We start from the raw sequence: 8,983 nt of genomic DNA, 5'->3' as shown, positions 1-8,983 counted from the left end.
GCTCTTCCTCTCCGCCACCTCCTCTCTCTTCCGCCTGCGGGCCACCGTACTCCTCTTCCTCTTCCGCTTGATCGTCCTACGCAACTTCTCGTTTCTTCGTTCTCCTCTTCCTCGCGCGTTTCCCTCTTCCGAACTTTACTTTCCCTTTCTCGCAATGCTTCTGCTGCGATGATAAGATTTCGGTAAGCCAGCGAGAAACTCGTCGCTCGCATCTCGGGTTCTTCAGATGCCGCCGACAAACGCCGAGTGACGAGTCGGCGATCTGCATAAGTAAACTTGAGACGGCATAGCTCTCGTGAGTCTATTATATTCTATAAGATTTTACGATAAAGGAAGATTTTAAAACTGGTGCTGTTTCGGGAATAAGATGGAAAAAAGAATGAAACTAAGCTTTCTTTTAATTATTCAGATCTTGTCTGCAATTTATATATAGAAAATCTGAAGTTCCAAAACAGATCGTTTTGTCAAAAGTTCCATCAATGAAACATTAGATCAATTATGATTGAGAGAGATCGGAAAGGAAATTTATCTCTCTCCTTCTAGTCCTCGTATTGCCTAGATTTTAATGCATATGTCAATAACGTTCATAAGACTGAAATCAAAACGGCGGATTTTGCTATAACGATTCTTTGTGTCGAAGCACATCCAAAGAGCACAGAACATCTAATCACATCGGACGTAACAATTCAGGAAACGACCTCCGGCTTCGATACACCGCCCACCGTTGAGGACAGCGCGAGGACAGCATCTTTGTCAACTCGAAACAATATTCCTTCACACTTTCTCTTGCTTTTCACAAAACGTCCTTAGATTCTCGTTGTTATATAAAAATAAAATAGGACGTTCCAATTAAGATTAACTTCGAAGAATTTTACTGGACGGCAAAAAAGGACGGTTTCGTAGAAATTTCTTCGGCGATTCTCTCTTCTTTCAGCAGTCGGAAACGAGGACGATTGAGATAGGGCGAATCATTGCATTGCAGCAAATGAACAATTGTCGTGTCAAGTGGACGTGTGCCGTCGTCAGACAAACGCGAACGACTCGAGACTGCAAAAGCAAGAAGATCGATGGCGTTCTCGAGGAATGGAGTTCCTGAAATACAGTCTCGACTAAGAGCATCATCAATTTTCCCGTATTAAATCGCCCTCTTTCGCGTTGTCGCTCGTAACGTCGTCGCAGATTTCGTTGGTAAATAAAATAGGACGTTCCAATTAAGATTAACTTCGAAGAATTTTACTGGACGGCAAAAAAGGACGGTTTCGTAGAAATTTCTTCGGCGATTCTCTCTTCTTTCAGCAGTCGGAAACGAGGACGATTGAGATAGGGCGAATCATTGCATTGCAGCAAATGAACAATTGTCGTGTCAAGTGGACGTGTGCCGTCGTCAGACAAACGCGAACGACTCGAGACTGCAAAAGCAAGAAGATCGATGGCGTTCTCGAGGAATGGAGTTCCTGAAATACAGTCTCGACTAAGCATCATCAATTTCCCCGTATTAAATCGCCCTCTTTCGCGTTGTCGCTCGTAACGTCGTCGCAGATTTCGTTGGTCGCCTCTTTCTAATCTTCGTCTTCTTCGATGCGTTCTTACACGCGCTGCGTCAGATTATTATTACTTGCGTGCGTAAATACGCGCCTCCGCAAAAGATCACTGGGGTGAGCTAAGTTTTCCGCGAAAAAAACTTGATATATCTCGTAGCAATTCGCACACACACAAAATGTGACACTCATCGATATTTTTATATTTTAATATCACGATCGCGATTCAAATATCGCTTAGAATAGAGCGATCTCGATGAAGTATCAGAGAATTGTGTGCGATTTTCTTAGGATTATGTTACTATGTTACTAATAATAGCGAGTTATCGAAACGGCAGCTATATCCTCGCTCTTCCCGGTAAAGTTCAACGGTTCGGTTCTTATCAACGCCGGTCGCGTTATCGGCGCTTTCATTTTGCCCGGCGGTTTTTCCCTTTTCTCCACTGCACCTCCTTTGCAGATTTGTTTTACGTTCGTTATCCTTCACCTGCACGTGTTCACCGTAGATTCTCAATCCAAGACGCATCTGCTCCACCTACGTAACAAACGCACGTCAATTATTTATGCTCGACTTTTCTTCTTCCTATATATTTCGTTTCACATCATGTCACACCGTATACTAGGAAGAAACATCATCTGCACAATTTCTATCACAAATCTCGGTCTTCGAGGGAAGACGAGTGGAGTTCCTCGAAGACCCTTCAAATCTGACGACAGAGAAAATATACATCCGTGGAGGAGTAGGCGTAAAAACCGCCGGGAAGACCGCCCGTTCCGAGAGAAAAAAATTCTTTTCAATCACGTTTAAAGATAAAATACCACGCAGCGAAACTATAATGTAGAATTTGTAGTATTAATTATCAAATAATCCTGTAGAGGTTCGATCCATTTCGATATTTGCGTACACTGCTTATTATCTCGATTCCTTTATTTCTTCAGCGATGGATCCCGGCGAGAGATGTAAAAACAATAGCAGTGAAATATAATGCAGACAGTAATGGCAATTCTTGAAGATGTGACCATAATTAATTAACTAATCAATTTCATAGGAAGAAATTAAAATGATCATGAATATTTTAACGAATATAAGATCTCGCGACACAGTGACACATGTGCAGTGTCCTTCGACTTTGACGAAACCGCATATTTCGTCGAAGAGATATGAGATGACAAGCGCGAGCACATGCACGTGCACACTTCACGAGTATTCGCCGCTCACTGACGAAGCGACTGTAAGTGTCGCTTACATCGTCGTCAAAATACTCGTCATACTTGTCGTTGTTATAATCGACTCCTCTCCGTGAACGACCATACTTTTAAATTTGCCCGAAATGTCACAACAGATAAATTAGATTACAATCACAGATTCTAATATTTTCATATAAATTCAAAATTGAGCTTGAGAATCAAGAGTGCATACTATTCTTATTTATATAAAACGTTATTTTATTATTTCTGTATCTTCTTTAATCTTTCTCTTCATTCTTGGAATAATTCTCTTAGATGACATGTAAAACTATTTTTGTATTTATCTTTTATCTCACTTCGTACATCTTTTCTTAGTTTTCTCTGTCTTCCTCTTTTTCTTCAAAAAAATTTTTAAATCTTTATGAGGATTATTTTTAAAATTTCTTTTCTGGGGCTGAAATTAAAATGTTGAAGCGCGTATTCTAGTATTCCAACATCTCTCTGACTATGATCTTCTCTACATATAGAGTTTCTCTTCTTCAACTGAGTGTGCGTACGTTTAAATACAGCCGAATGACACGATGCAACGCGTTGCTTAGAGTCTGTTTCATATTTCATCGTTACACACGCGCGTGCATGTAGGCGTACGGCGCGTGTCGGCGGTCAAACGCGAGAGCAATCGACGAGGGATCTGTGAGATCATGCGATTCGGTTGCGTAATTCGTGCCCGCCGCATTAATATAGCCATTGTTGCTGCTACTTTCTCATGTTTTATTAATCCACGTCACATTGCGTCGATCGGCGAGTGATCCTGATTCTCATTGTCTTTGTAAGCGCTCAGAAAATTATCCCGGAATCGTAAAACTATATAAAAAATATTTTCAGTGCTGAAAAACACACACTTTTCTTTCAACAAGTACGCAATCGAAAATATATGCTATCTCGAATGTGTATGACTCATTAATTTCATTCCAATTGACTTTATTACTAATTAACATAGATACATTTATAAATACGTAATAAAGATGAAGCGGCTGAATAATTATTGCTGCTCGTAAAGTATTGCAAGACCGATTATTGCGGATATACTTTGACGACGCTATGAGATAATGTTCTCTCTTAGTCTTCGAGAGCATTCGAGAGAATTATTAAATCATCTCCTCCATTTATCTGACTGCAATCAGTTACAAGGGCATAACGAAACGAGAGAATCACTGGTTCCTATCTTCTTCTCTATGATTGCTTAATTTTAGTCAGCGGGCGGCGAATAGATAAGTCGTTGCGGGTCGCCAAGATCGACCTTTCATTGAACGGAGTAAAATCAAGATTCGTTTTATATCGAGTTATGTCCATTGCATTAGCATAACTAAATTTATTTATGTACTATCTCTCTTATTTATTATATAATAATAAATACAGATCTTATCGATTATTTAATGCAAGTTAAATTGCTGTATGACGATGACAAACGTATCTTAAACAATTTTATATTTTTATATTTTTAATATTTTTTTGTACAAATTTATATTAAATAATTAATTAAAATTTGCATGTTATCGAACGAGGTTTACAAGCGCGCGATTCACGCCAACTTGAGCATGCGGATCAATCGCGGAACGAACAAATATGAGGTAAAAAAAAACCAACAGTCTTTAGCCTTTAGCCGTCAGGTAATAATCATATATACTGTATATTCAATGGTGAATGTTATCAATAAAATGGTCTGTGATCAGCGTCAGCAGAAACGCGTCAGTTAAGACAAAGTATCGATAAGACAATCTTATATAACGCGATGATATTTGTGCATATAAAGATTGTTTGAAAACCGCCAAATAATATTTCAAAAATTAATCTTGGAATAGCGCGTATAAAATGTATGAATGAATTTTTCTATGTCATTTATAAAGATTGAGCATAGAGATATTAAATCTCTAAAAAAATCCTGTGCATTATTTTAAATACAGAAGAGAATTTCATTTGTACATGAAAATAAAAAAAAAAAATCTACAGAATAAATATTTTAAAACTTACTTTTGTTGAAAAGGCATCCTCGCACTCCGTGCAGAAGAGATTCTCCTCCTTTTCGTGCAGCAGCATATGAGATTTGAGACTCGCCATTCTGGCGTATTTCCTACCACATTCGGGGCATTTCGGATCGCCGATATTATGCGTTGCCATATGAAGCGTGAAATTTGTCTGCAATGATGCCATTGTATGGAGTTACTAGACTGAATCAGACCATTGTATTAAAGATTAAAAGAGAAGCAACTTTTACTACAGTTCATCTACTTCTACAAAAGATCAGCCGACCATCGAACAGGTCTATTCGACGAAATCGTTTGTGTCTGTTTTAGCAACTTGTTAGCTGTCTCTTTTTTTGTTACAGTATATTTTTTTTACTATACTATTAATTAAAATTTAAATATAGTACTTGATATATTTATTTTTTCATTAATAAGAAAGATAGCAAAAGGACTTACTGGAATATTAAAAGATGCTGGACATTTTGGACATCTGTGTGGTTTTTCTTCAGCATGGTTTTCCATATGTCTGCGGTATAACATCTGTTTTGTAAATTCTTGTCCACATATGTCACACTTCAAAGATTGTGTATTCTGCAACAGAGATATTAATAATATATGATTTCCGGATTGGAAACTTTCAATTAACTATGAAATTATATTTCAATTACTTCAATTAAATTTTCACAAAATATAAATATTGAATTTATTTTATTCAGTTATTAGTGTGTGAGCATATTTTATAATAATTAGAATGGAAATAACAAAAATATTTCTAATATTAATATTGTGATATTACCTCAGTCTTTTTCGGTCTTCCTGGAGACTTTTTATGTACAGATGTAGATACAGATGTAGATTTATTTTTAACATGATTGTCAATTGTTGCCTGTTCTTCTGTCTTCTTCTTACAATTTTCTTCTTTATTTAATAATGCATTATCTTCTCCGATAGATAACAAGGGTTCTGTAGTTGCACATTCATTTATATTCTGTACTACTTTCAGTTGTTCTGTAATCGCAGATACATTCTGTTGTATTGGAAGTAAGTTTACTTGTTGCATCACAGTTCCTGGTGGATCTTCTACATTTAATTGAAAAATAGACTAAAACAGAAATGTTTATTATATAGAATAAGTGTATAAATAAAAAAAACTGTCTGCTTATGGTTTAATGTTTTTAAGGTGCTTTAAATACACATACAGGATGCAAAACAAAGTTTCCATCCACAGTCTTTATCAGTGCTGAAGACACTATGTTATTTTGTGGCATCAATGTAATAGGGGATGCCATAATTTCCAATGTGCCATCCTCATGTTCTGAAAAAGATTATATCTTCAATGATCTTTATAGGATATGTATTACATTGTACTCTTTTTATTTACTCATTTATTTAATAATTCTATGTATATATATATACATTACAAATATAAAACTTCTGTGTATAACTCTGAAAAATCTTTTATTATTGTATAAAGAGAAACATGTAAGAATAGAATATATCCTTCACAGTAATATATATAACACTGCATCTTTGCTAATTATTCATTTAGTATATTAAATATTGTTGATCTATTATCTTACCACCCACTGCGAAAAGCGTATGACCATCATCCGTAGTGATAAAACCAATCGGCGCTGTATCATTGGAATCAGTAAATTCCATTATTACGTTCTGCTCTGTCAACATGTTGGCAGACATATTCTTAACACGATGATGACAATAGCAATATTCAGATATAAAACAAAATTGATCCTGCAAGCTTGCACTTGCCCATACATAATCTGCTGCAAGTCAAACATAGGATGTGTTTAACTGTCATAATCTTTATTGTAACACAGAGAGAAAGAGAGAGAATATGTGAGAAAGAAAGAGAGAGAGAGAGAGAGCTGCCAATACATTAAGATAATTAAATATCAATCTCTGCGATTCTAACCTATGAACTATTTCGTTAGTTTTCGAACGATATTAAAATGAAATTACCCTTATAATCCTGCAAGCTTGCACTTGCCCATACATAATCTGCTGCAAGTCAAACATAGCATGTGTTTAACTGTCATAATCTTAATTGTAACACAGAGAGAAAGAGAGAGAATATGTGAGAAAGAAAGAGAGAGAGAGCTGCCATTACATTAAGATAATTAAATATCAATCTCTGTGATTCTAACCTATGAACTATTTCGTTAGTTTTCGAACGATATTAAAATGAAATTACCCTTATACTTTCAGTTGCGTATAAAAAACGCTGTCGATGAGACTCTTTCATTCACGATACATTCGCCTCGCAGATGTTTTCTTCATCTACCACATGTAAATGTCGCCATATGTTGTTCTTCTGCCACCGTTCTTCCTGTTCGTTCTTTCTCGTTTTTTCAAAGTCGTGTGAATCGTCGTTCGTTTACGCTCGTCACGGATGTAACGCATATTTCTCCTTTTTAATCGTTTCTCTGTTGCGACTAGACAATCGCTCCTGTCAAATTGACGCTTGATCAACATATATAAATTCATCAACGGCGTTCGCCATTGCCGCCGTTCGCCATCGTATATATACTTGTATATATCGTATGTACAATATGTACAATTATTTACGAGAAGTAGTAATGGATATGATTAATTATACAGAAACAAATGGATTATAATTCCAATTAATTACAACGACTTATGAGAATTTAAATGGCGAGGAAAAGAGAAAACATGCGAGGAGACATCAATTATAATTAAACTAAATTCAGAGTAATGTAAATAAAGTATTCGCCATATAATATAATCTGTGTTTAAATTTATATAAAAAAGATTCAGTAAGTCGTACAAAATAAACATAGCAGTGAATATAAAAGATGAATGAAAAATTGACGTGAAAATGTAGATGATAAAAACCATAGCTTTGTAATAAATGCATTTTTACAAATTATGATACGCGTCAAATGTTCTTGAATAATTTTCGAAAAAATTAAAAAATTACTTTTAAAAATTGTTATATATATATATTTGTCACATCTCTATGCAATTCATTAGAAAATGTTGCTAATTAAAGAACATATCCCGGCTTACCATCATAATAACGTTACTAAAAGATGTGATGGATATCTTATCTCTATAATAATCGTGAGATACTTTCGTCGATTGTTACTTTACTGTATTTTTGATCCGCAAAAATCAAATCGATTTATATCGATTTATATCGATCGATGCGAGTAATATCGATACAACGCAAGTGTTTATCAATGCTTATTATTTGTGGTTTGTGGTTAGCTATACGGATAGTTCACTAATTACAATAAATATTGTGTTAAGCTTTGTTATTTGTTAATAACTTGATTAATTTACTGGGGAAGCATGCCGGGTGCAGTTGAACACCGGGCTGTTACACCACTAATACAATTGATTCGAGAGACATTTCGTGGTGTAAGTATAATGACATTTACTTCAATTATGTAATCTTTTCTAATTTTTAATATTTTTATTTGTTAAGATATATTGTTATTGATTTATTAATACTAAAAGAATTTTCTGAACAAAATAAGTCATCTATCTTAAGAGAAATAATTAGTTACAATGTTTTATTATGAGGTTATATATCTGCATAAAAAATTTTGGATTTAATATGGAGAAATTGAACAAGAAATATTTTTAGGGAAAATATGTTGTACTTAAATTATTTTTCTTTATTCTTAATATACTTGTGTGTCTTCTTGATGCAAAAGCGCAGTTTTAGAAATTTTAGAATTTCAAATTACATTTCTACAAGATTTTATTCTTGTGCTAAACATATGTTATATTATAAGTTGAAATTGTATAAATTAATTTATTTTAAATAGGATAGCTCTCTTAATGATTTATGAAATTATTTATGTATTGCAGAAGAAAGTCGTGTTAGCGATTAGATATTCTGATGAACTAGCAGCGCGCACTCAACCTCCGCCAAATGTACCAGGAGGACCTTATCATAAGACTTCTCAGATTTATTATTACACTCGAGATGCAAGACGAGAAGTTGAACCACCATTATTGATTAGTGGATCAAAACAGATTGGCACAGAGTAAGTATAATTCACCAATTTGAATTTATCTAAAAGAATCAAAATTAATGTATATATTTTTGAAACATATATATGCTTTTGAGTACATAATTGTATAAATAATTAGCAAAATAATTTTGAAAGAATAATTTATAAATAGAGAAGAAATTCTTTTACTCACACATATTCCTTAAAACTCTTAGGAATGAATCTCCTG

At 34.6% G+C, this 8,983-nt stretch overlaps 2 protein-coding genes across 8 annotated transcripts in view; one reads left to right on the top strand and one right to left on the bottom strand.

Moving 5' to 3' along the window:
* Window positions 1-8,983, bottom strand: part of LOC115245585 (zinc finger protein 236-like) — a 19,392-nt gene that overhangs the window by 8,718 nt on the left and 1,691 nt on the right. For 3 of the 7 annotated variants that reach the window (XM_029823975.1, XM_029823978.1, XM_029823979.1), the window contains 4 exons: window positions 5,950-6,065; window positions 5,547-5,852; window positions 5,207-5,341; window positions 4,758-4,922 (listed from right to left, as the gene is read on the bottom strand). In XM_029823975.1, the coding sequence (XP_029679835.1) occupies window positions 4,758-4,922; window positions 5,207-5,341; window positions 5,547-5,852; window positions 5,950-6,065 (722 nt within the window). Of the gene's footprint in view, window positions 1-4,757; window positions 4,955-5,206; window positions 5,342-5,546; window positions 5,853-5,949; window positions 6,066-6,330; window positions 6,535-6,962; window positions 7,426-7,798; window positions 7,856-8,983 lie in introns of those variants that run through there. The other 4 variants (XM_029823974.1, XM_029823976.1, XM_029823977.1 and 1 more) reach the window with 4 other exon arrangements.
* LOC115245597 (NADH dehydrogenase [ubiquinone] 1 alpha subcomplex subunit 7-like) overlaps window positions 7,931-8,983 on the top strand; it is a 3,956-nt gene continuing 2,903 nt past the window's right edge. Inside the window, exons 1-3 of the mRNA XM_029824003.1 lie at window positions 7,931-8,152; window positions 8,609-8,787; window positions 8,970-8,983. Coding sequence (XP_029679863.1) covers window positions 8,084-8,152; window positions 8,609-8,787; window positions 8,970-8,983 — 262 coding nt within the window. The 5' untranslated portion in view covers window positions 7,931-8,083. The remainder of the gene's footprint in view (window positions 8,153-8,608; window positions 8,788-8,969) is intronic.

This window comes from Formica exsecta, unplaced genomic scaffold (genome assembly GCF_003651465.1).
Source record: "Formica exsecta isolate Colony F162 unplaced genomic scaffold, ASM365146v1 scaffold122, whole genome shotgun sequence".
Classification (NCBI taxonomy): Eukaryota; Metazoa; Arthropoda; class Insecta; order Hymenoptera; family Formicidae; genus Formica; species Formica exsecta.
The sequence above is the reverse complement of the archived record's forward strand: the minus strand, read 5'-3'. Positions and strand labels throughout refer to the sequence as shown.